The sequence below is a fragment of the Zingiber officinale genome, chromosome 5B (assembly GCF_018446385.1).
Source record: "Zingiber officinale cultivar Zhangliang chromosome 5B, Zo_v1.1, whole genome shotgun sequence".
NCBI classification, from domain to species: Eukaryota; Viridiplantae; Streptophyta; class Magnoliopsida; order Zingiberales; family Zingiberaceae; genus Zingiber; species Zingiber officinale.
In genome coordinates, this window is record NC_055995.1 from 134421417 (window position 1) to 134449339 (window position 27923).

General features: G+C 38.4%; 1 protein-coding gene across 4 annotated transcripts in view; it reads right to left on the reverse strand.

Moving 5' to 3' along the window:
- Positions 1-26950, reverse strand: part of LOC121986121 (lipase member N-like) — a 43280-nt gene extending 16330 nt beyond the window's left edge. For 2 of the 4 annotated variants that reach the window (XM_042539937.1, XM_042539935.1), the window contains exons 1-3: positions 26699-26950; positions 16794-16896; positions 10172-10345 (exon numbers count right to left, since the gene is read on the reverse strand). In XM_042539937.1, coding sequence (XP_042395871.1) covers positions 10172-10183 — 12 coding nt within the window. In that variant the 5' untranslated portion in view covers positions 10184-10345; positions 16794-16896; positions 26699-26950. The remainder of the gene's footprint in view (positions 1-10171; positions 10346-16793; positions 16897-26698) is intronic. The other 2 variants (XM_042539936.1, XM_042539934.1) reach the window with 2 other exon arrangements.
- Positions 26951-27923: the final 973 nt, after the last annotated feature.

Sequence of the window (27923 nt, forward strand, 5' to 3'; positions counted from 1 at the left end):
GACATCTTGGCAACCGGAGAAAACATATCCCCTTAATCCAATCTGAAGATTTGAGTATAGCCTTTAACGACGAGGCGAGCCTTAAGTCGGCCAACCATGTCATCTGGACCAACTTTCACCATATACACCCATCGACAACCAACAACTGATTTCCCAGGTGGTAGAGGAACAAGATCCCAAGTCCCACTGCACTGCAAGGCACACATTTCATCGAGTATAGCCCATTTCCATCCTGAATGGGCAAAGGCATCACTTGCAGTTTGGAAGAGAGACAGACGACAAGGAAGAAAGACAAAAATAGTTGGAAGGAGAAAGACGATGATAACTCGAGGAAATATAATGAAGAGAAGGATTACGAGTGGAACGCATACCTTTCCGATGTGCAATGGGAATATCAGACTCAGGAGACGGGACTAGAGGAAGAGGTGAAGGACTTGACTCCAAAGATGTGTCCATGGTAGTGCCAGTGATGAGCAGCGGCAAAGTAGGGCGAGAACGACGCTGATAAACCTGCAAAGGAGAAGATGGGGTTGGAGGTGATAGAGATGCCCCCCGAAGATAAAAGACAGTCACTGGTACAAGCGGAGAAGAAGAGAACTCGGATGGAGATGCGTAAGGCCCAAAAAAAGGAACTGAATCAAAGAACGTGACATCAGCAGAGATAAAGTACCGACGGAGAGTAGGGGAATAACACTTATACCTTTTCTGAGACCGAGGGTATCCAAGGAAGACACACTTATGAGACCGGGGAGAGAGCTTGTCAATGCCAAGATTAAGAGCATGAGCAAAACATATAGAACCAAAGACCCTAGTGGTAAAGAATGAAGAGACTAATGAGGATAAATTACATGATGAGATATTTTACTCTGGAGAGTTAAGGAAGGCATGTGATTGATAAGATAACACGCAGTAGGTATGGTATCGCCCTAAAACTGATGAGGAACGTGAGAGTGGAGAAGAAAAGTCCGGGTGGTCTCGAGGAGTGCGATGCAACACACCGTGAGATGCCAAGAAGGTACGAAACTGAGTTTTGATTTCATGGAAAAAAGATTGAAAAATAGAAAATAATTTGGAATGATCCTTCATCAGATATAACCAAGTACAACGGGAAAAATCGTCTATAAAAGTAATAAAATATCGTGATCCCAATATAGAAGAAATACGATTCAGACCCCAAACATCAGAATAAACCAAAGCATAAGGGGATGTAGCCCGACTTATAGTACGAGGAGAAAAAGAACTGCGAGCATGCTTTCCTAATTGACATGACTCACAAGACAAAGACTCTAAGTGAGAAAGACTAGAACGTAATTGTTTCAACTTATCCAGACCTGGATGTCCCAACTGAGCGTGAATAAGAAGTGGAGATGTTATCGTCGAACCAACAAGAGAGGGTTGTTGAAGCCTGTATAGGCCATGAGACTCACATCCAAAGCCAATCATTCTCCCTGTACTCCGGTCCAGTAATATGATCGGTGGCCCCAGAATCAAGAAGCCCTGAAGCCTAACGATCCTCATACCATTTCAGAAAATCATCATTGCTAGGTTGTGGGGTCGGATTCGGTGGCAATTGTACAGCGGAAGCTGTAAAAGCGACAAAACTCTGAGTGATCTGAACAGCGCGAGGAGGTCGACCATGGAGACTCCAACACATCAATCATGTGTCCTGGTTGGTGGCAGTAATCACACCATGGACGTCCTCTGCGACCCTTACGAGGTGAAAGTTTGTTGTTATTTCGAGAGACCAAAGCTGACGAGTCAACAGGAATGAAAGGAGGTAACGTCAAGACTTTGGCAGGTACACGGAGGAGAGTTGCCCAGGTACTGTCCATGGTAGCTTATGTGGGGTTGTCCAGGATTTGATCGCGAACATAAGAATAATCTGTGGACAGACCATACAAAGCCAGAGACATAAAAAATTTCTTTCGATTTTCAAGCTCCGCAAGAGGAGTGGCCGCAGGTGGAAATAGTTCATTGAAGTCACAAAGAAGGCTAGAAACTGAACCTAGATAGGTTAACATTGAATCATTAGCCTAATGGGAGGATGGTCATTAGATCTTCACAAACCTGATAGAGTCGCCGAGAGGTGTTTATAAAGAGGCCGAGAGGTGTTTATAAAGAGTTGTTGAGCTTGTATCCAAATAGCTTTACAGGTTTTGTGAGTGCAGAAGATATCCCTAAGAAAAAAAAAGGTAGATCCGCTACCTTAGCGGTCCCCCTAGTGTCGACCCAACGGATATGGAGGGAGGTACATGCAGGTACATAGGTCATAGGCGTATGGTGGGGTAAACCCCAGGTCGTCAGTTCCTGAGAATCGACCCCTGGCCATTACGCCAGAGATGTCATGCACCCACCGTTTGCACTACGCCCTGGGGCAGAAGACATCCCTAAGAGATGGATGGATGGTGACTAGGATAATGCAACACAACTGGGCGTTAACCTTTTTCTATAGAGGACGATCGGCGACTTGGACATCCTCTTCGGTTTGAGTGAGATGTGTCTCATAACCCTGTCCAACAAACCAAAGCTCAATATAAGAGGCCCAAGAAGAGTAATTCTTACCATCCAACTGCTCAGAAGAGAGTGGTGCAGGATGTGGTTGGTAAAGATTCAAATATCCGACTTTGGAGTGTCGGAGATGGCCATTGATCAACTCAGTATGCACAAAGGGCAGGTAGAGGGCACACGGCAAAGAAAGGCTCGGTGTACTCACGGCGCAAGAAAACGCTGGAGAGAGTTAGTGTTGCACGAGAGAAGGGTGTGCGGAAGGAAAAAAGGAAACCAGAAACTTGATATTTAAACTAATACAGAGAAACACCTCAGGTAAGGCTCAAGTGGATGTTTGATGCCTTGCAAGAGGAGAGATCACATTCTTATATAGCAAACGCCAGGTGCACATAGGGCCCCATCGGCACGTTTGATATAACTCAGAAGTAATCTCTGAAGGACTCCCTTATCTAAGGGAATCTTTAAAGCACTCCACTACTTTACATAAAGCTGAAAGCACTCTACTACTTTACATAAAGATAATTCCTTTCTAAGGGAATCTTTAAAAGCACTCCACTACTTTACATAAAGATAATTCCTTTCTAAGGGAATCTTTAAAAGCACTCCACTACTTTACATAAAGTTGATATTATCTGGTCACGAGAAAGTAACTTTATGGAGATCAGGGTCCATCATGCTTGCTACTTTTATACTTTAAAGTTCCTCATTCGTGAGACGCAATCTTGGAGAAGATATGCTGACTGGGAAAGTTGATTATCACACTGTTCTACTGCAGGATACCAGTCATTCCATCAATTGTCGTGTCTCCTACTTCTGTTGCATTCTTGTCGCTTTAGTGAATGGATGAGTCTGAGTTGCTGAACTGCATTGATGGCTCGCATTGTTGTTCCAACTGGTGTAATTCTTCTGTAATTTGATGGAATTCGTCGAGAGGGATGAGCCGGCTATGTCGCTTGTTAATTGTCTGTTGGTATTATTTAACGAAGTCGAAAGGCTCCATAGGGCTTTGTTCAACGTTTCCTGGGCTTTCAAGTTGGGTTGCGCCTGGAGTTCTTTGATTGCTGGTGCTACCATGGCTAGCTTGTCGAGGTCTTGTTCCGGCCATTCTGTCAAAATTAACACAGATATTAGTCGGGAAAGGGAATCTGCTACCTGATTTTTTTTCCATCAATGTGTTCAAACTGAACTGCTCCTGCTCCAATGATGTAATCAGTAAATGCTAACCACCTGACTCTGGATGGTTTATGATTTGAAGTTTTGCCGAAAAAACTTATTATGGCCTGGCAGTCTGTTCTGATGAGAAGCTCCTGCTTATCTAGGAAGTAAATTTTTAAAGCTTCCATTGTATTCATTACTGCATAAATTTCTGCATCGATGGTAGATTTTGGGGGGTTAAATTTTCCACCGGAATACGCACAAATCTTTTCTGAAGATATGGGATCAAATTTCTGCCTTTTCCATTTGCATATTCCTCCCCATCCGTCCATACATCCGTCTACTTCCAAGATCACATAACATTCTGGAGGAGGGATTTCTAGGTCTGGGAGTTGTTTCACCTTTTCTTTTACTTGGTGTATTAAATCTCAGTCCTGCTGATTTAATCTCTTTTCACCGTTAGGTAATGTTTTAGCATAAAGAGTTCCAAGATTTGGGATATAATTGCAGGCGTAATTTAGTAAACCAAGCCACGATCTCATACCTTTAGTTGTCTTGAGATCATTATCGTTGAAATCAGCAATTTTTGAGATAACATGCGGCTGAAGTTTAATCTTGCAATTACCAATAATTACCCCAAGAAATTCAATTTCCTTTACTGCTATCTTCATCTTTGTTGGGCTTAGGACTAGCCCATTTAGCTGGCAAATGTGAAGCATTTGTCTTAGATGCTGTTCATGAGTCTTCTGGGGAAAATACCAATATGCCATCAATATAAACTGCTATAAATTCTTCTGTTCCTTTAAAGCATAAGTCCATCTTTCTTTGGAAGACTGTCGGTGCATTCTTTAACCCAAATGGCATGACCAGCCATTCATATAATCCGTCAGGTACCCAGAAGGTTGTGCATTCTATTGAATCCGGATGCATAGCTACCTGGTGAAAACCACTTTTTAAATCGAATTTAGAAAATATACAACTGTTGCTCACCTTCTTTAAGATGGTGTTAATGCCAGGTAGGTTATATTGATCTTTGTGAGTAATGTCATTAAGGCGCTTATAATTAAATACAAGTCTTTCCTTTCCCTTCTTCTCTTTTCCAGTAACTGGGTCAACTGTAGTCCCCGAGTTTACTATTATAGCAGTCGTCCTATGCCTGCTTTTGCTTGGCCTAATAATCCCCAGATCTAATAGAGCCTTGACGTGTTTAGAAAATGCCTCCTTTTGTGATGGGGTTAGATGTTTCAATGGTCTATCTTCAATTGTGAACTCTGGATTCTTGATATCCAGTTGACATGTAACCTTATTCTTCAGCCAATGCTGTAATGGGTTTTATGCAATAATGCCTTGCCTTTTAAGCTCTTGTAATAGCGGGCCGAATTTCTGTTCAAATGTAGGGTTTATCCTTCTTGCTGAAAAATGAACCATTTCTTTGATCTGTATGTATTCATCCTCGTCCATTTCTAATTCTTCAATAGCTGCATGTACAGATGGTAACGTATTTATTGTAGTCAAATTTTTATAAAAGGTTACCGTATTTCCTTCAATTCGAAGTCCTCCTTGCATTGCCCTGATAAAGTTGCAACCTATAATGAATTGGATGTTATCTCCTAACACCATTGGAAAGCTATATGTATATGGAACACGGAAAGTATTGTCACCGATAATAATGCCCATTCGTTAGCTTCATATTAGCAGTTTGTTGAGAATTGATTCTACTAAAACTTACCACAAAGGTATTCCGTTCTAAGGCTTCCTTAGGAACAGACCTTTGATCTACACAGCAAGTTGTTGCTCCTGTGTCCAGAATCGCTTTTAACTCGAATTTTTGGATTACTGGAATCTCAATTTCTACGGTTAGATTGTATAACATGTTCTTCACTAACCGTGGGCTGGATGTAGCCGCTACTGCTTCTTCCATAAGGATATTTAATTCTTGAAAATCCTTTTGAAAATCCTGCTCCATCTGAAGGGCTTCAAATTGTCTTTTGTAGTATGCAACTTCCTCCTTTAGTCGTTTTATCTCTTCTTCCCACCATATTATATAGTTTCTCTGTTCCTGTATCAGGTTCATTGGATAAAAAGGAGATGAAGGAGCTGGGCTAACCGGTACCTCTTTATTGAAGTAGTATGGTCCAGCTCCTTCATCTCCTTTTTATCCAATGAACTTGATACAGAACAGAGAAACTATATAATATGGTGCGAAGAAGAGATAAAACGACTAAAGGAGGAAGTTGCATACTACAAAAGACAATTTGAAGCCCTTCAGATGGAGCAAGATTTTCAAAAGGATTTTCAAGAATTAAATATGCTTGTGGAAGAAGCAGTAGCGGCTACATCCAGCCCACGGTTAGTGAAGAATATGTTATACAATCTAACCGTAGAAATTGAGATTCCAGGAATCCAAAAATTCGAGTTAAAAGTGATTCTGGACACAGGAGCAACAACTTGCTGTGTAGATCAAAGGTCTGTTCCTAAGGAAGCCTTAGAACGGAATACCTTTGTGGTAAGTTTTAGTGGAATCAATTCTCAGCAAACTGCTAATATGAAGCTAAAGAATGGGCGAATGATTATCGGTGACAATACTTTCCGTGTTCCATATACATATAGCTTTCCAATGGTGTTAGGAGATAACATTCAATTCATTATAGGTTGCAACTTTATCAGGGCAATGCAAGGAGGACTTCGAATTGAAGGAAATACGGTAACCTTTTATAAAAATTTAACTATAATAAATACATTACAATTGTACATGCAGCTATTGAAGAATTAGAAATGGACGAGGATGAATACATACAGATCAAAGAAATGGTTCATTTTTCAACATGAGGGATAAACCCTACATTTGAACAGAAATTCGGCCCGCTATTACAAGAGCTTAAAAGGCAAGGCATTATTGGAGAAAACCCATTACAGTATTGGCAGAAGAATAAGGTTACATGTCAACTGGATATCAATAATCCAGAGTTCACAATTGAAGATAGGCCATTGAAACATCTAACCCCATCACAAAAGGAGGCATTTTCTAAACACGTCAAGGCTCTATTAGATTTGGGGATTATTAGGCCAAGCAAAAGCAGGCATAGGACGACTGCTATAATAGTAAACTCGGGGGCTACAGTTGACCTAGTTACTGGAAAAGAGAAGAAGGGAAAGGAAAGGCTTGTATTTAATTATAAGCGCCTTAATGGCATTACTCACAAAGATCAATATAACCTACCTGGTATTAACACCATCTTAAAGAAGGTGAGCAACAGTTGTATATTCTCTAAATTCGATTTAAAAAGTGGTTTTCACCAGGTAGCTATGCATCCGGATTCAATAGAATGCGCAGCCTTCTGGGTACCTGACGGATTATATGAATGGTTGGTCATGCCATTTGGGTTAAAGAATGCACCGGTAGTCTTCCAAAGAAAGATGGACTTATGCTTTAAAGGAACAGAAGAATTTATAACAGTTTATATTGATGGCATACTAGTATTTTCCCCATACGAGAAGGACTCATGAACAGCATCTAAGACAAATGCTTCACATTTGCCAGCTAAATCGGCTAGTCCTAAGCCCAACAAAGATGAAGATAGTAGTAAAGGAAATTGAATTTCTTGGGGCAATTATTGGTAATTGCAAGATTAAACTTCAGCCGTATGTTATCTCAAAAATTGCTGATTTAAACGATAATGATCGTGGCTTGGTTTACTAAATTACGCTCATAATTATATCCCAAATTTTGGAAAGCTTCTGAGCCCTCTTTATGCTAAAACATCACCTAACGGTGAAAAGAGATTAAATCAGCAGAATACACCAAGTAAAAGAAAAGGTGAAACAACTCCCAGACCTAGAAATCCCTCCTCTAGAATGTTATGTGATCTTGGAAGTAGACGGATGTATGGACGGATGGGGAGGAATATGCAAATGGAAAAGGTAGAAATTTGATCCCATATCTTCAGAAAAGATCTGTGTGTATTCCGGTGGAAAATTTAACCCCCCAAAATCTACCATCGACACAGAAATTTATGCAGTAATGAATACAATGGAAGCTTTAAAAATTTATTTCCTAGATAAGCAGGAGCTTCTCATCAGAACAGACTGCCAGGCCATAATAAGTTTTTTCGGCAAAACTTCAAATCATAAACCATCCAGAGTCAGGTGGTTAGCATTTACTGATTACATCACTGGAGTAGGCCCAACAGTTCAGTTTGAACACATTAATGGAAAAAACAATCAGGTAGCAGATTCCCTATCCCGACTAATATCTGTGTTAATTTTGACAGAATGGCCGGAACAAGACCTCGACAAGCTAGCCATGGTAGCATCAGCAATCAAAGAACTCCAGGCGCAACCCAACTTGAAAGCCCAGGAAACGTTGAACAAAGCCCTATGGAGCCTCTCGACTTCGTTAAACAATACCAACAGACAATTAACAAGCGACATGACCGGCCCATCCCTCTCGACGAATTCCATCAAATTATAGAAGAATTACACCAGCTGGAACAGCAATGCGAGCCATCAATGCAGTTCAGCAACTCAGACTCATCCATTCACTAAAGCGACAAGAATGCAACAGAAGTAGGGGACACGACAACGGGTGGAATGACTGGTATCCTGCAGTAGAACAGTGTGATAATCAACTTTCCCAGTCAGCATATCTTCTCTAAGATTGCGTCTCACGAATGAGGAACTTTAAAGTATAAAAGCAGCAAGCATGATGGACCCTGATCTCCATAAAGTTACTTTCTCGTGACCCGATAATATCAACTTTATGTAAAGTAGTTTAGTGCTTTAAAAGATTCTCTTAGAAAGGAATCATCTTTATGTAAAGTAGTAGAGTGCTTTTAGCTTTATGTAAAGTAGTGGAGTGCTTTAAAGATTCCCTTAGATAAGGGAGTCCTTCAGAGATTACTTCTGAGCTATATCAAACGTGCCGATGGGGCCCTATGTGCACCCGGCGTTTGCTATATAAGAATGTGATCTCTCCTCTTGCAAGGCATCAAGCATCCACTTGAGCCTTACCTAAGGTGTTTCTCTGTATTAGTTTGAATATCAAGTTTCTGGTTTCTCTCTGGTTTCCTTTTTTCCTTCCGCACACCCTTCTCTCGCGCAACACTCCCTCTCTCTGCGTCAGTTCGCGAAGAGGAGAGGAGGGCGGCAGCATCGGGCGATTGTCGAAGAGGGGCTGCGATATGCGTGCGAAGAGGCGTGCACGATGTTGCAACGTAAGGAAGAAGAAAGAAAAAAAATAAGATTTGCCTCTTAACTTGGCTCTGATACCATGTAGAAAAGAGAAACGAGAATGTAGAAAAGAGAAACGAGAAGCGTTGGGATAAAATCTCTCTATGTTTCTATTAATATGTTTATATGTAAGAATTTAATTATTTATATACATAAGGAGCGAAAAAAAAAAATAATCTCAATTCCTACAATCAAGGGAATCAAAGTCAATCTCAATCCCTACAATCAAGGGAATCAAAGTCAATTATAATCCCTACAATCAAGGGAATCTTCAGGAGTATTCAACAATTACTTTAGATCCAAAAGAAGAATAACTCTAGTTTTGCTTTGGTAGAAGAGTGCATGGAATATAAGTTGTCGATGGGATGTTTAAAATTTTATATCAGGATCTATAACAAATAACTCTTAATTATAATGTAGGTAGCTTCTAGCTAGCAGAAAAAGCAGAGCACTTGAAGAAGATTCTATTACATACTCGTCAATGATCAAATTAAGGTTCCACTCTATTTTCATCTTATGTTCATCACCTTCAAAAGTTACAAAAGTTTCAGCTTCTACCCCTAAAAAGAAGGAAAATTGGAGGGAGAAAAAATAGGAGAGATGAATAAGTTAATCTTGCATATTTGAAGTGAAAGTGAAGCAAGATAGAAAGTTGGAGTGTTACAAAAAACACTATTTTTCTTCCAAATCTTATCATCCCAAATCTGAGAAGAAAGAAAAAGTTGAAGGGGAGAGAATCATAACAGTCTCACAGAATGTAAGCAATAGGTTCTCCACAAATAGTAAACAACATATTGTATTCTATCCAGTTTTCTTTACTGAATTATATGCCCAGTGACACAATGATCATTCTCAGAGATCCTTGCACAGGACTATAAACAAAAAAAGAAAAAGATAAATAAGATAATCACCAAAGTGAAATGGCCTTGTCCATTTAATCGAAACAAGACGCTTTAGCTCATTCACTTCCATAGGTCTTAAAATATATTACTATATTCTAACATTTCCCCTAATGCACCTATTTTTACAACCGTGTAGTTGATAGCTCATTCAGTTCCCTAGGTCTTAAAATATATTACTATATTCCAACATTTCCCTGATGCACCTATTTTAACAACCGTGTAGTTGATTTTCATGAGGTTGGATTGTCAATTTACTTCAGAATCATAAAATTAGGTATAGAAGGTTTATGAAAATTAATAACTAACTATAGAATAAGAAAAATAAGGGGAAAAAGCCTAAGTGTATATCATCTAAAAAGAAGCACCGTGAAACATACTTCTCCATCCATCTAGGAAGGCGAGGTCCACGTAAAGTGGGTCTGAGCTCCCAATCATGGATCCCCTCTAGAATGTTGGTCTTCCCTGGCAGTAAGGACAATAGTAGTGCTGAAACACCATTTATTAGTCTTGCAATATTGATCAGAGATTCATAAGTGAATGTCTTCACTGACCTGCAAGACAATGTTGGAGGGAACAAGAAAGAAACTATCTTTTAATTAAGGTAAAATCCCAAGAACAAAAAGTGAATGAGCTACTTATTCCAATAGAAAAAAAAACTATAATTGCACATGTAAGCCACATATGTGTATGTAACACCCTAGACCACCTTCAAAGTCCGCCTAGGTGGTTACATAAGAGAGAGCCGAAATGGGGCTTCCTAAAATTAAAACCACAGCAAGGAATTTGCTTTTTTGATATACAACAAATAATATCAATGACATGGTTAAGGAGTAAGAATAATATTCCTTCCAAATCTTGGAATAAACAGTTTAACCACGGATCAAATTTATGGGTAATTATAATAACTAGTTAAGCCAGAGTGTCAAACAATACTTCATAAGTTCCTAATCCAATTGTCTGTGTGTATAAAAAGATTGTTGTATCTTTTTATCCTATTTCAAATCAGTTTACATGCCTTGTATTTAAAGATATACAAAGGAACTAAAAAAGGAAATAGCTAATTACAATTAATTAACTTTCCTAAAAGCTATAGGTTTGTACGCTTTGAATATTCCTAAGATGATGTCAATATCTTGGTTGATTGATTTTATTTTCAACACTTTCCAACACTCCCCCTCAAGCTGGTTTGAAGATATCTTTCATAGTCAGCTTGCCAATCAAATACTCGAATTGTTTCGATGACAATCCTTTAGTGAGTATATCTACAACTTGTTCAATAGTTGGAATGTAGGGCATACAAATCAAACCATTATCCAGTTTTTCCTTGATGAAGTGCTTATCAATCTCAACCTACTTCATTTTGTCATGAAGAACTGGATTGTGTGCAATGGAGATGGTTGCTTTATTGTCACAGTATACTTTCATAGCAATTAATATGAGACTCCCAATTCTTCCAATAATCTCTTGATCCATATTGTCTCACAGCCACCAAGAGCAAGAGCTTGAAACTCGACCTCGACATTACTTCTAGCCACCACAGGTTGCTTCTTGCTATGCCATGTAACCCAAATTACCCCCAACAAATATACAATAGCCGAAAGTTGATCTTCTATCAGTGGCACTTCCGGCCCAATCTGGATCGGTGCAAGCTTCGACTCGAAGATGTCCATATTTTCTTAAACAATAGAACTTTTCTTGGAGTTCCCTTCAAATACATTAAAATTCTAAAAGCTGCATCGAAGTGTGTTGGACCTAGAGAGTGCATAAATAGCTATATTAGGGCAAGTATGCGAAAAGGTAGACAAGCCTCCCAACTAACGGTTGGTACTGACCTCTTCTACAAACTACTTCAGGTTTGACTTCCTTGAGAAGGTCTAGAACATATTTTCTTTGTGTAACAAATATACCCTCTTTGGATCGTGCAAACTCCATACCAAGGAAGTATTCAATACTCCCCGTTCCTTGATCTCGAATTCATTAGCAATCACTTCTTTCAATCTTTTAAGTTTAACATGATCATCTCTGGTTAATATTATGTTATCCACGTAGACGATTAAAATGGTAATCTTCCCTCCTTTAGAGCGTCTGAAAAACAAGGTGTGATCCACTTCACTTTGGCAATACCCCTGACTTTTAATAGCTTTCTTAAATTGCTCAAACCAAGCTCTTGGTGACTGCTTAAGTCCATAAAGAGATTTCTTTAAGCAACATACTTTATTTCTTCCATGTTTTTTCTTGAATCCTGGTGGCAACTCCATGAACACTTCCTCTTCTACGTCTCCATTTAGGGAGACATTCTTCAGATCTAATTGGTGTAAAGGCCAATCAAAATGTACTGAGAGATAAGAACTAGGATTGAATTTATTTTTGTAACTGGTGCAAAAGTTTCCTAGTAGTCGATTCTATGTGTTTGTGTAAATCTTTTAGCTACGAGTCTAGCTTTGTACCTGTCTACACTACCATCAACTTTGTACTTAATGGTAAACACCCATTGGCAGCCCACTATTTTCTTTCCAACTAGTAAGTCAACAACCTCCCAAGTGTCATTTCTTCGAAGAGCATTTATCTCTCCTAGAACTGCTAACTTCCAATCCGAGTGATCTGGAGCTTCCTGGATGTTTCTTGGCACAAACAAGTGAGTAATATTTGAGACAAAGGCCCTATAATTGTTGGAGCGCTTATGATACGACAAATATTTGGCAATAGGATAATTAGTACATGTTTGAACACCTTTCTTAATGGAAATAGGTATATTATTGTGAAGCATGGTTGCTGGAACAGGAGAATTACCTATAGAGTTTTGAGTGTCCAATTGACTCGACTTCGGAAGTGATGATTGAACTTGCACAGGGATAGTTGTATGATCCTCACCCTTTTGACGAAAATGTTTACGGCTAAAAACACAAAACTCAGGCAAAGGATTAGGAATCTTTCGTAGTATTTCTCCCCCTGTCTATAAATCATCTACACTTGGCACCAATAAACTAGGGTTTTCTTTATTTTTATTAGTTAAAACTCATGTTTCTTGGTTTACTTCATACAACAACAACAACAACAACCAAGCCTTTTCCCACTAGGTGGGGTCGGCTGCATGAATCCTTTTACGTCATTGAGCTCTATCTCCTATTATATCATCATCTATATTTAAATAAATTTTATCTTATTTTATTGTTGCTAACCAAGCCTTTTTTGGTCTTCCTCTTCTTCGTTTGATATGCATGTTTATCATAGTTTCACATCGCCTAACTGGAGCATTTATTGGTCGTCTAAATACATGTCCGTACCATCTTAAACGTGTCTCTTGGAATTTTTCCTCAATAGATGCAACCCCGACTTTCTCTCTAATGTTCTCATTTCTTATTTTGTCCATCTTCGTATGTCCAAACATCCACCTTAACATCCTCATCTCTGCAACTCTCATCTTCTGCTCATGTGCTCGAGTCATAGCCAACATTCAGCTCCATATAACATAGAAGGTTTAACTGCGGTTTTATAAAACTTACCTTAAAGTTTAAGAGGTACTTTATGGTCATATAAAACACTCGACGTTCCCCTCCATTTCACTCATCCTGCTTGTATTCTATGTAAGACATCTCTCTCAATCCCTCTATCATTTTGTAAAAATGATCCTAAATATTTAAATCTCTCGGTTCCGAACAATTCATCCTCTCCTATCTTAACAATTGTTTCATTACTTCTAATATTGCTAAACTTAAATTCCATATATTCTGTCTTTAATCTACTAAGCTTAAAACCTTTCCCTTCTAGTGTTTCCCTCCAAAATTCTAGTTTAGCATTTACTCCTTCACGTGTCTCATCTACCAAAATAATAGCATCTGCAAACAACATACACCACGGTACTGTCTTGAATGTGCGCAGTGAGTTCGTCCATAATTAGTGTAAAAAAATAGGGACTTAGAGCTGATCCTTGATGTAACCCTATCTTTATTGGAAATGCTTCAGTTACTCCGCCTGAAGTCGTTACATCGTCATACATATCCTTAATTAGTTCAATATATGTTACGCTAATACCTCTCTTTTCTAAAATTCTCCATATAATTTCTCTTGGGACTCTATCATAAACTTTTTCTAAGTCAATGAATACCATGTGTAGATCTTGTTTTTGCTCACGATATTTTTCAATTAATTGTCTAAGAAGATGTATAGCTTCTATTGTCGACCTTCCAGGTATGAACCCAAATTGATTTTCTGTCACTGTAGTCTCCTTCCTTAATCTTTTTTCTATTACTTTTTCCCAAAGTTTCATAGTATGACTCATTAGTTTAATACCCCTATAGTTTGCACAATTTTGTACGTCTCCCTTGTTCTTATATAAGGGAACTAGAGTACTTATTCTCCATTGATCAGACATTTTTTTCGTTTTCAATATCATGTTAAATAATTTTGTAAGTCATTCAATACCTTGTTTCCCTAAGCATTTCCATACCTCTATCGGAATATCATCTGGTCCAACGACTTTTCCATTGTGCATCTCATTTAAAGTTTGTTTTATTTCGGAAGTTTGAATTCTACGATAAAAAATAAAATTTCTATGCTCATTTGACCTAATTAAATTACCTAAGTTATGTTGGTCACCTAAACTTTTGTTAAAAAGTTGATGAAAATATCTCTTCCACCGCTCTTTTATTTCTCCATCGTTTACTAATACCCTATTATATTCATCTTTAATACATTTTATTTGGCTAAGATCTCTTATTTTCCTTTCTCTCACTTTAGCTAATTCTATAAATGTCTCTTTCCCCTTCTTTTGTATCCATTTTTTGATATAACCGTTTAAAAGTTTCATTTTTTATTTCACTCGCTACTTTCTTAGCTTCTTTCTTGGCTATTGTATATTTTTTTAAGTTTTCCTCATTTTTACAAATATATAATTCCTTATAAGCTATTCGTTTTTCCTTCACTTTCTCTTGTACTTTCTCATTCCACCACCAAGATTCTTTAGTGCATGTCCCTTTGACTTATCGAGTACACTCTTAGCTACTATTTTTACCTTTAATATCATCTTATCCCATATTGTAGTAGAGTCATCATATATTTCACCTAACGCTTGTACTTCTACCTTCTCCTTAACTTCCATCCTTTAACTTTCACCACTTAATTCTAGGAATTGTATATATTTTCTTTCTATTGATACTATGTTTGAGGCGTATATCCAACACTACTACCCTATGTTAGCTAGTTAAGCTTTCTCCAGGGATGACTTTGCAATCTTTACAAATCTTTCTATTCTTCTTCATAATCATAAGAAAGTCAATTTGCGATTTATTATTCCCACTTTTGAATGTGACTAAGTGTTCTTCTCTTTTATTAAAAAACGTATTAGCTAATATAAGGTCATATGCTATCGCAAAATCTAATATAGTTTTCCCTTCCTCATTCCTCGTTCTAAACCCATATCTCCCATGTACTTTCTCATATTCCTCATTTTTCACTCCGACATGCCCATTTAGATCACCTCCTATTAAAATCATTTCATTTGGTGGAATATTTTGTAATATTTCATCTAAGTCCTCCCAAACCTTGATTTGGTAGCTTCATCTAATCCTACTTGTGGTGCATATACGCTAATTATGTTCATAGTTTCTTTCGTCACTATTATCTTAAGGGTTATAATTCTATCCCCTTTTCTAACTACTTCTACAACTTCATCCTTTAACAAACTATCTACAATAATACCCACTTCATTTCTTGTTTTACTCTTTCTAGTGTACCATAACTTAAAACCCGAGTTCTCTATCGTCTTTGCCTTCTCGCATGTCCATTTTGTCTCTTGTACACACAAAATACTAATTTTTCTCCTAATCACCATATCTACTACCTCCATTGAGAGTTCCTATGTTCCATGTTCCAAATCTTAGATTATTAGTTTTCCTATCATATTTGTTCTTATCCAACCTATGGTGTGAGAACTCTTGCCTATTTAACACTACACCCAAGTTCTCATGGAGATGTAGCGGTCCTTGCTGAGACGTTACAGTCGGACCCTGTAACGCGAACTCTTGCATATTTATCACTACACCCGAGTTCTGGAGATGTACAGTCGAACCCTGCAACGCGTTCCTTCCGGGGAACAACCTAGCATTAGCACAATAGTTTAATGGATTCATTCATTGAATATTTGTCATAGTTTGACGCTAGCTGGCAACCTAACGCAACCCTCCTCCTTTATCTGGATTAAAACATTTGCATCCTTTTTTATTAGGAGCATAGCCAAGAAAAATGCACTTTTCAACTATATGAGCAAGCTTTAAACGCAAGTGATTTGGTATATGGACAAAAACAGTTCAACTAAATACCTTTAATGGCAAATCAGAAATGATTCTATTTTCAGGAAAAATCTTTTTCAGACTCTACAAAGGTATTATATAATTTAAGATACATGTTGACATCCTATTAATCAGATAACTTGCTATTAGGACTGCATCCCCCCATAAATACTTTGGAACATAAATAGAAAACATTATTGCTCGGGCAACTTCAAGTAAATGTCAGTTTTTTCTTTCAAGTAGTCGATTTTGTTGAGGAGTAACACAACAAGTGGATTGGTGTTCAATGCTTCTTTCCCCTTTAAAATGCCCCCAAGCATTCGTTAAAGTGTTAAAGTATTCAATACCATTATTAGTTCGAAGAATGCTTATTTTGGTTTGACACTAAGTTTCAACCATAGTGTGGAAATCTTTGAATAATTTTTCAACTTCAGATTTTTCGCTCATCAAATAAATTCAATAAAGTCAAATATGATCGCCAATAAAAGTGAAACCATTTTTTTCCAGTTGAAGTAGTAATTTTTTAGGGACCCCAAACATCACCGTGAATCAAATAAAACGGTCTTGATGCACATTAAGGCCTTGACTCATATGAAACTCGATAACTTTTTGATAAATGATAAGCATCACAATTAAAGGAATTGCAATCCAACTTCTTAGTCTATGATGCCAAAGTGTAATTTTTCACAAACAGAGGTAGAATTAGAACTACCACTTAAGCCATGAGCTTGTTTATTGCAAGAAGAGTTGTCATGGAAATAGTAGAGGCCTCCTAACATCCTAGCACCGCAAATCATCATCCCAAAATCCTGGTCCTGAAATTCACAACAATTAGAAGTTTTCGATAACTTACTAACAGATAAAAGATTGCAAGAAAGTTTAGGAACATGAAGGATAGAATTCAATTCAATTTTTCATGAAATTTGGACTGAACCTGCCTTGCAATAGGTGAAAAACTCTCATATGCAATTCTAACTTTTCTATGGTCAGAGCAAGGAATATAAGATTCAAATAAATGTGACAAATATGTCATATGATCTGATGCACCCGAGTTAATGATCCAAGGTGTGGACTTGAAGGTGCTGGATAGAGTTTTGGAAGTATTACCTAATTGTGTAAGAGAACCACTAGGAATACCAGATGTTGGATTAGATTTAAGCAGCTTCAAGAGTTGATCCACCTACTCTTTGGTGAAGAAACTGACCTCGGCTTCATTTGCTAAAAGAGTCCCAAAGTTATTTTTGTCACCAGGTTTGCTGCCCTTTATGCTATGTTTACTTGGGAGAGCGGAAAGCAAAACTAAGGAAATATTTTCACAGTGAAAAAGTTTCCGTCGTTTACTGCATTAAAATTTTAATAGGGAAGAGAAACACAATCCAACGGATGGTTTTAGAGCTAAAATATATCATCTCAAAATCAGGCAGAAAACAACGGATGGAAAAAATGACGCATGTACCCCTTTTCATTCACAAAATTACACCATATATAAAAAAAATGACGCATGTACCCTTTTTAACTCACAAAATTACACCATATATCCAAAAAATGACATATGTACCCTTTTTCAGTTATAAAAATTACATTACATATACCTTCCTCAATCAAAATAAATGAGCATGCAGAGGAAGAGATTTCTTTCCTTTTCCATTCTCTTCTCATGCCCTAAGGTTTATTTCATTCATCCATCGTCCACTCCTTCAGATAAACAGAGCATTAAATTTGCTGGTTTCCCATGAAGTTTCCAACAAGTATCTCAAGTATGGCGTGGTTTATTACAGTAATCACACCAAACTTGAGGTTTTCCTGCAGTTTTCCAATGATTACCGTTTGACTGAGCAACGTTAGCATCAGTAATGGTTAAAGTTGAGCTTTCAAGGGATTCACCAGTCCCCTTTTTGCCCCGTATAACATTCCGATGACTTTCCTTGCGTCGTACTTCAAAAAAATACCTCTCTAATGGATGGAAGGGGTTGTCTGCTGATGTATGCCCAAGGGCTGAAGATAGGAGATATCAGTTATCACTTCCGGAAGACCCAATTACAAGACTACGGGCAAAGCATTTCAAGGAAACACTAAATGGGCTAATCAAAAAACATTGGGAGGACTATGAGCAAGGAGAAACCAAGATAATCGCAACTGCTAGTCGTGGCCTAATCCACGTAATCGGGCATAACCATCCATGACTGGCCGCGCTTAACGGAAGAACGCTAATAAGCATGCAAAGCATGAGAATTCGTTCATGCATGAAGACTTAAGTATTTTAGATTGTTTAATGAAGCATGCAACTTGGGACTCTAATTGTGCATGCATTTATTTTGTTTTCGGTTTCTAGATAGCTTGCATGAGGCATGCAACATTGGGACTCTAATTGTGCATGTACTTATCTTGTATTTTTCCTTATTCACTCCCATTATATAAGGGAGGGGCATCTTAATATGAAGCAACTTAGTTTTTTTTTGTGAGATTGTGTGCTCTCTTAGTTCTTGAAAGAACTTGCTGAACTTATCGAGTCTACTCTCGTGGCGTTCAACCCATCGAAACTTATCACCCCTAGGTGTGGCGTTTCTTTCCTTCGTAGGCTTGGTTCGTGCCAATTCTTGGTTACGGGTCAAGGCTCACACTCTTGTCGTTTAGTTCTTGGGGTTCTATCCACCTTTGTTTCGGGTTCCATCACATTTATTGGTGAGGTTCGTATCATCTGGTATCAGAGCTTCGGTTCAAAGGCAAGTGCAAATCTATCTTTACTTGTTGTTCAGCCAAAAGCAAAAAAAAAATCGTGGAAAAAAAAACTGCTTGTGTGAATCGAAGTAAATTGTCTTCAACAATTCTTATCTTGTTTTCCTTATTCTCAAACTTCTACTCTTTCATTTTCTCTTAAAATTCTGCCATCATAAGTTTCGGTGGTATTTTTTGAATTGCTACGTGATATTCTGATTTGTTCTAGAGTTTGATCAAGAACTGAGAGATATCATCAATTGAGAGCTACCACCCAAACGTGAGTTGAGTGCTTGTGAGGTTTTCTTTCATTTTGCAGCCATGTCCAACAACCAGGAGGATGGAGCAAATGAGGGGGCTAGGCCACTTCCGAACCTGCAATTACAAGCATTGATGGGGGAGATGCAGCGAATGATGAGGGCGGAATTAGAATCTATCCATGAGAGGTTGGATCGGGTGGAGGATGGGACACCAAGAAGACATCAACAAGACCGTATTACTAGACCACAACGAAGACATGCCCAAGGGATTGATGTCGAAGAAGATGAAGAGGTTATTGTGGAAGACTTTGATGAGCAAAACTACAATCGGGGCAGGATTGGACATCGAGGAGATAGAAACGGAACTAGAAGAAATAATGATTTAGGAGGGATTAAGATGAAATTTTCAACCTTCCAAGGAAGAAATAACCCAGAAGCTTACTTGGAATGGGAAGCTAAGATGGAAATGGTGTTTAACTGTCATGAATTCTCAGAGTTTAAAAAGGTGAAGTTAGCTACCATTGAATTCACTGATTATGCTATTGTTTGGTGGGATCAAGTGGTGATGACTCGGAGAAGGAATAGAGAGCAACCTGTGTCCACTTGGGAGGAGATGAGAGTGCTCATGAGAAGGAGGTTTGTACCCAGCCATTATTATAGAAGCTTATATCAACGGCTTCAAAGGTTATCTCAAGGCTCCAAAAGTGTGGATGAATATTTCAAGGAGATGGAGTTGTCCATGATCCGAGCTAATATCGATGGAGATCGGGAAACCACCATGGCCAGGTTTTTACATGGTTTAAACCCCGAAATTGCTGATATTGTTGAATTGCAGCATTATGTTGAGCTGCCAGACATGGTCCACCAAGCACAAAAAGTGGAAGAACAACTCAAGAGGAGAGGATTGGCTAGGAGGGGACAACCAATGACTACTCATGGCACATGGCAGACAACTCCAAGAAAGGAGGAACAACCTCAAAATAAGCCAAAGTTTGAACCCTTCAAGAAGCCCAAACCTACATCATCTACTACTCAAGGTAATCGCGAGCCCATTTCCTCCAAAACTCGTGATATCAAGTATTTTAAATGTCAAGGGCATGGTCATATAGCTAGTCAATGTGTGAACAAAAGGGTGATGGTAATAAACGCCCAAGGTGAACTTGAGTCGGAAGATGAGGATGAAATAGTTGAAGAAGTGCCACAAAAAGAGGTGATGATGAACAACATGCTGTTATCGGAGACTTATTGGTGGCCCGACGAGTTCTCAATTTACAAGCTAAGGAGGAAGAAGGTAATCAAAGGGAAAACTTGTTTCATACCCATTGCTTTGTCAATAACAAGGTTTGTAGTGTTATTATTGATGGAGGGAGTTGCACCAATGTGGCAAGTACTGATTTGGTGGAGAAATTGTCACTACCAACTCGGAAACATCCGCAACCTTATCGACTCCAGTGGCTAAACGATTGCGGAGAAATCAAAGTAACAAAACAAGTCTTGGTAGCAATCTCCATTGGCAAATATGAAGATGAGTTGTTGTGTGACGTGGTTCCCATGCATGCATGCCATCTATTGTTGGGAAAACCTTGGCAATTCGATCGAAAGGTAACACATGATGGCCTCACAAATAAGTATAGTTTTACTTTGAAAGGACAACCTATTATTCTTGTACCGTTGACTCCAAGACAAGTTATAGAGGACCAATTGAGACTACAAAAAGCAAATGAAAAGAAGAAAGAAAAAAAAATTGAGAGAAAAAAAATTGAGAAAAAAGAAGTAGAGGGAAAGAAAAATTAGAGGAAAGAAGATGAGAGGAAAGAGACAAAAGGAGTGGGCAAGGAAAAAAAAGGAGAGAGAAAGAAAAATATTTTTTATGCAAAAAAAATGAGATTAAGCGAGCTTTGTTTTCAAATCAGCTGCCCCTTATCCTTTTGTATAAGGAGGCACTCTTGAGCACTAACGACCTTAACAATTTTTTGCCTAATGTTATTGTTTCTCTCTTACAGAAATTCGAGGAGGTCTTTCCTGAAGAGGTTCTGCATGGTTTACCTCCCATTAGAGGAATTGAGCACCAAATTGACTTCATAGCTGGTGCCTCCATTCCGAATCGACCTGCCTATAGAAGCAATCCGGAGGAAGCAAAGGAACTTCAGAGGCAAGTTAATGAATTATTAGAAAAGGGGTATGTTTGAGAAAGCATGAGTCCTTGCGCCGTGCCTGTGTTACTAGTTCCCAAGAAGGACGGAACATGGAGGATGTGTGTGGATTGTCGAGCCATCAACCACATCACGGTAAAGTAACGCCATCCAATTCCTAGGATTGATGATATACTTGATGAATGGCATGGTTCTTATGTGTTCACAAAAATTGATCTTAGGAGTGGATATCATCAGATTAGGATGAAGGAAGGTGATGAATGGAAAACTGGTTTTAAAACTAAGCATGGCTTATATGAATGGTTAGTAATGCCTTTTGGCTTAACTAATGCTCCTAGCACTTTTATGCGTTTGATGAACCATGTTTTGCGTGCTTTCTTAGGGAAATTTGTAGTTGTGTATTTTGATGATATTTTGATTTTTAACAAAAGCTTAGAAGAGCATGTTACACATTTAAGGTTAGGTTTGAGTGTGCTAAAAGAAGAAAAGTTTTTTGCTAACCTCGATAAATGCACCTTTTGTACAGAGAAGTCGTGTTTCTTGGTTTTGTTGTTAGTACTAAAGGCATTGAGATGGATGAGGAAAAGGTGAAAGCAATCCAAGAGTTGCCAACACCGACAACAATTAGCCAAGTGAGGAGTTTCCATGGTTTGGCTAGCTTCTATCGACGGTTTGTTCGTGATTTTAGCAATATTGCAGCTCCTCTTACTAAAGTCATCAAGAAAAATGAGTCATTCAAGTGGGGAGAGGAGCAAGAGAGGGCCTTCAACACTTTGAAAGAAAAGCTAAGTTCTGCTCCTTTACTAATCCTACCAGATTTTTCTAAAACCTTTGAAATCGAATGTGATGCTTCTGGTGTTGGTATAGGTGTTGTGCTTATGCAGGAAATGAGACTCATTGCTTATTTCAGTGAGAAGTTGAGTGGAGCCACTCTCAACTATCCCACATATGACAAGGAAATTTATGCGTTGGTGAGAGCATTGGAGACATGGCAACATTACCTATGGCCAAAAGAATTCGTGATTCACACAAGTCATCAATCTCTAAAGCATTTGAAGAGTCAACATAAGTTGAACCGACGCCATGCTAAATGGGTAGAATTCATTGAGACATTTCCTTATGTGATCAAATACAAGCAAGGAAAGGAGAACGTAGTTGCTGATGCACTATCTCGAAGGTATGCTTTACTGTCCACTTTAGATACGAAGTTACTTGGATTTGAATATATCAAGGATTTATATACTAACGATACTGATTTTTCTGAGGTGTTCAAAGCATGCGATAAAGTTGCATTTGGTAAGTTCTATAAGCATGATGGGTTTTTATTTCGTGAAAATAGATTGTGTGTGCCTATGTATTCGTTACGTGAATTATTCACTAGGGAAGCCCATGGTGGTGGATTGATGGGTCATTTTGGCGTTACTAAGACTTTAGGGGTTTTACAGGATCATTTCTTTTGGCCTCATATGAAACGCGACGTGGAAAGAATTTGTGAAAAGTGTATCACTTGCAAACAAGCTAAATCTAAATTGAAACCCCATGGCTTGTATACTCCTTTGCCTATACCTAGTGAACCTTGGACTGATATTTCAATGGACTTTGTTTTGGGATTACCCCGGACCAAAAGAGGGAGAGATTCAATTTTTGTTGTGGTAGACAGATTCTCTAAAATGCCGCATTTCATTCCATGTCATAAAACCGATGATGCATCGCATATAACTGAATTGTTCTTTAAAGAGGTTATTAGGTTGCATGGCATGCCTAGGACCATTGTCTCTGATAGAGATGCAAAATTTTTGAGTTATTTTTGGAAGACTTTGTGGGGGAAATTAGGAACTAAATTGTTGTTCTCTACTACTTGTCACCCCCAAACTTATGGGCAAACTGAAGTGGTCAATCGAACCTTGTCCTTTTTACTTCGTGCGGTCATTAACAAGAATTTGAGAATATGGGAAGATTGTCTACCTCATGTTGAATTTGCTTACAATAGGAGCATACATTCTGCGACTAAATTTTCTCCATTTGAAATTGTTTATGGTTTCAATCCCTTGTCACCATTAGATTTGATTCCTTTAGCTGTAAGTGAGCATATAAACTTAGATGGTAAGCAGAAGGCCGAATTCATAAAGAAGATTCATGAACAAGCACGACTGAATATTGAGAAAAGAACTCAACAATACATGCAACAAGCTAACAAGGGGCGCAAGAAAATTGTGTTTGAACCAGGAGAATGGGTTTGGTTGCACCTCCGAAAGGAGCGATTTCCGGACAAACGTCGTTCTAAACTTCTACCTCGAGGGGATGACTCATTTCAAGTATTAGAGCGCATCAATGATAATGCCTACAAACTTGAACTACCAGGTGAGTATGGCGTACATTCTACTTTTAATGTTGCTGACTTATCCCCGTTTGATGCAGGTGATGATTTGAGGACAAATCCTTTTCAAGAAGGGGAGAATGATGTATGCCCAAGGGCTGAAGATAGGAGAGATCAGTTATCACTTCCGGAAGGCCCAATTACAAGACTACGGGCAAAGCGTTTCAAGGAAGCACTAAATGGGCTAATCAAAAAACATTGGGAGGACTATGAGCAAGGAGAAACCAAGATAACCGCAACTGCTAGTCGTGGCCTAATCCACGTAATCGGGCATAACCATCCATGACTGGCCGCGCTTAACGGAAGAACGCTAATAAGCATGCAAAGCATGAGAATTCGTTCATGCATGAAGACTTAAGTATTTTAGATTGTTTAATGAAGCATGCAACTTGGGACTCTAATTGTGCATGCATTTATTTTGTTTTGGGTTTCTAGATAGCTTGCATGAGGCATGCAACATTGGGACTCTAATTGTGCATGTACTTATCTTGTATTTTTCCTTCTTCACTCCCATTATATAAGGGAGGGACATTTTAGTACGAAGTAACTTAGTTTTTTTTGTGAGATTGTGTGCTCTCTTAGTTCTTGAAAGAACTTGCTGAACTTATCGAGTTTACTCTAGTGGCGTTCAACCCATCGAAACTTATCACCCCTAGGTGTGGCGTTTCTTTCCTTCGTAGGCTTGGTTCGTGCCAATTCTTGGTTACGGGTCAAGGCTCACACTCTTGTCGTTTAGTTCTTGGGGTTCTATCCACCTTTGTTTCGGGTTCCATCACATTTATTGGCGGGGTTCGTATCATCTGCCAATTATTCTACCCCTTACTTCATCAAATTCAACATTCAATCGTACCAAAAATTTATAAATCCTATTATTCTCCACCATCTTTCGATGATGAATGTAATCTTCAATACTTTTCCATTCATAATCATCAATAAATAGATCCAAGTCTTGCCATAGGCCTTTCGCGATATTGAAATATCTTGTCACACTACCTCCCCCTTGCCAAATCTCTCCAAGACGCAACTGCAACTCATAAACTTGTGACAGGTTGCCAAGATCATAATACATTTGACAAATATTATCCCAAAGCTCTCTAGCAGTGGGGTAACACATGTAGTTGAGACTAATGTCTTCCTCCATAGAATTGACCAACCAAGCCATTAGGCCCATTACCATAGAATTCTCTGGATCCCACGTTGCAAAGGTTGGACCTGTTTTTGCAGGTGCTTTGGTTCCACTAGTGAGATATCCGATCTTTCCCCTCCCTCGGATGCACATCCTAACTGATTGAGACCACCTCAAAAAATTACCTTCATTAAGTCGGATTGTGGTGATTTGAATATGATGAGACTCAACATGGGAATTCTCGGTTTCAGTGGTTTTAGAGGTCACAATAAGAGAGGAATCGAGAACTTCAGACATGGTGAAAGAAAGAAAAGAAATTGGTTGCTAGGGTTTTAAAAAAAAAGAAGACAAGAAGTAGCTCTGATACCAGAAAGATTGTTGTATCTTTTTATCCTATTTCAAATTAGTTTACATGCCCTGTATTTACAGATATACAAAGGAACTAAAAAAGGAAATAGCTAATTAGAATTAATTAACTTTCCTAAAAGCTAAGCCTAAATATTCCTAAGATCATGCCAATATTTTGACTGATTGATTTTATTTTCAACACTTTCCAATAGTATATACATACACTCCTAAAAAGTTTGTCTTTTAAGGTAGTAGCATGAAATTTGCTTTCAGTTACAGACTAGAGTCTTTGCAAACTTATCTATACAAATACAGAAATATGGGCATTATTCAAGAAGATTTTTAACCATAGATCACAATGCTAGGAGCACTTTCTTTCATTGACAGAAAACATAATGCAAAAGCATATTTGTTCTTTACAAAAGATGATAGCTAGACAGGTTTCCATACCAACTTCCAAAGTTGTAACATTGCATATAAACCACGAAAGTCCAACCACATCCAAATATACAATGTTTCTATCCTCACACTCAAATACAGAAATGAAAAAGAACTCAAACTAAACTAATCTTTGATTAACTGTTAAAAGAAACATGACATAAAAGAGAAATTAATAAAATGGATTAAGAAGTTCATGTTTAATACTTTTCTATGTGTATCCCTATATCAAAAGATGTGGATGAAGTGTATTAGCAGTTGTAGTTGTCAGAAAAAAAAAGCCACGGTTAGGATTGAGTTTAATCTGAGTTCCATTCTAATAAATTTCCACATATGAGAAGATATTCCTGCAGTTTAAATCCCATGTATGTCTGCTAATTCAGATTCCTTCGAATAAAGTAGAATAGTCTCCTGGAATCAACGTAAGGGGTAAACTCAAAAAGTTGACTGCTACTAGGCATACAATAGAAGCCCTGAAGACAAACTTAGGAACAGAAGCAAAGTTAACTGATCAATTAGCCTTGTCACCATAGCCGGATTTCTAGTATCCCACTTCCAACCCTCTTTCATAATCCCCATTTCTTATAACTCCACCCATGGAATTTGCATTGCTTTTCTTTCTCTGAACACACAATAACACCAAATGATAATATATTAATATAGGCATACAATCTTAGCCCTCAAGACAAGGTTTAGAACAGAAGCAAAGCCAACTGACCAATTAGCCTTATCACCCTAGCTTGATTTCTAGCATCCCAACCCCCTTTCAAAATTATTATCCATTTCTCACAACTCCACCTAATGAATTGGCTTATGTATCTTCGTTTCTTTTATTTCTCTAAACGCCCATTAAGATCAAATTTTGATTGATACCCTCCATATTGCATCTCTAAGAAAATATTCACAGTAGTCAAATCGTAAGATTGGTATGGAGGCAAAAGGAAGTAACGCAAACCCTTCTCCCTTTTTTCCCCTTCTAGCAAGAAAGGCAGCATCTTTCATCACAGAGGGCACCTACTCATCTAAAATGCATTTTAGGGGGGAAATGTAATTCAACTAAAATAAATCAAGCATATCAAATTCCAAGAGACATTCAAACCAGCATAAGCCCGATCACGGGAACACTATTTCAACACGAATTCAAAAAGCAAAAAAAAAAAAAACACACATCAATGAAAAAAAGACGGGAACGGAACGAACTCCTTGGTGACAGCGAGTAGATGATCCACGAATCGCCGCAACATGATCCCCCCCTGCCGCTTCTCCGGGAACAAAAACCTAGAAGCAATTCCAGGGAATCAATCGACGGGACCAAACAAGGGAGGAGAATAGCGCGAGCGAGCGAGCGAGCAATTGTCAGGGTCGCTTAGATCGGAGCCTGTCGACAATTAGAATCCACGCTTCCAAGTTTCTCTTCGTCGTCGGGGGCTGGCAGACGCTTTCCGGCTGCGGCACAAGGATTATTATGCACACGGCCGTATAAAGAGTGGGAACGGGATGGCCGCACGTGGTCCACGTGGACACCGGCCAAGCCACGCAAGAACGATGTCGGCTGGAGACGGTTACGCCTTCTCAGGAGACCCAAAACTATACCAAAGTGCGAGCTCAACGCGTGGGCAAAAGTTATAGGAGATGTGTAACGCAGACAGTGCGATCGATTTTTAAAAATTGACGTCTAACATTTATTTTAGCGTACGTTTAACATGTGTATATCTATATTTAACTTTCTTGGTATCCATAGAATTGACATTAAAAATCTATTAAGATAACAAATTTACTTTTAAGGGAGGTGCTTTGGACTTTCAGTGCATTTTAGTCCAAACTGAAATTAAATGAGAAGCCATAAGATTTTGGCGGGAGATCTACTTCAAGTAGAGGTCCTTGGTTCATGACCATCTTGATCGATTTCAATATTTAATGAATAAATTTATTAAACATTTTTAGATAGAAGATTCAAATGAATGATCACACGAGGAGGAGTTATGAGCTCAAGTGCAGTCAAAGGTAAGGGTGGATTCGGTGGGAGGGTGGCATTGACAATCGTCCTTTTTTACCGGCGATGGAACTGTTAGTATTATGGAGTTTTATTGGTAGGAATGAAGTATACTGTCTTTTATTTCGTGTAAAAATCATTTCTCCATTCTTAAATTCTTAGATCCATCATTAGTCAAAGGATGAGTAATTTAATAGAGTTATGAGTTCAGGTGCACTCAAAGGACAAGTAACTTAATGTGGGATGACTTCTAGGCAAAGGTAAATTTATGGTGACTTGAGTGTCGAGAGGAATTGAGGTAAAATTTCAACATAGATAGAGTTGTACTCATAAATAATCACAGTGTACTAGTCAATTAATTATTAATCTGAGTTGGGGACTCAATAGCTTAGAATATACTTGTTATTTGGTCCAATCGATTGATGAATTGGT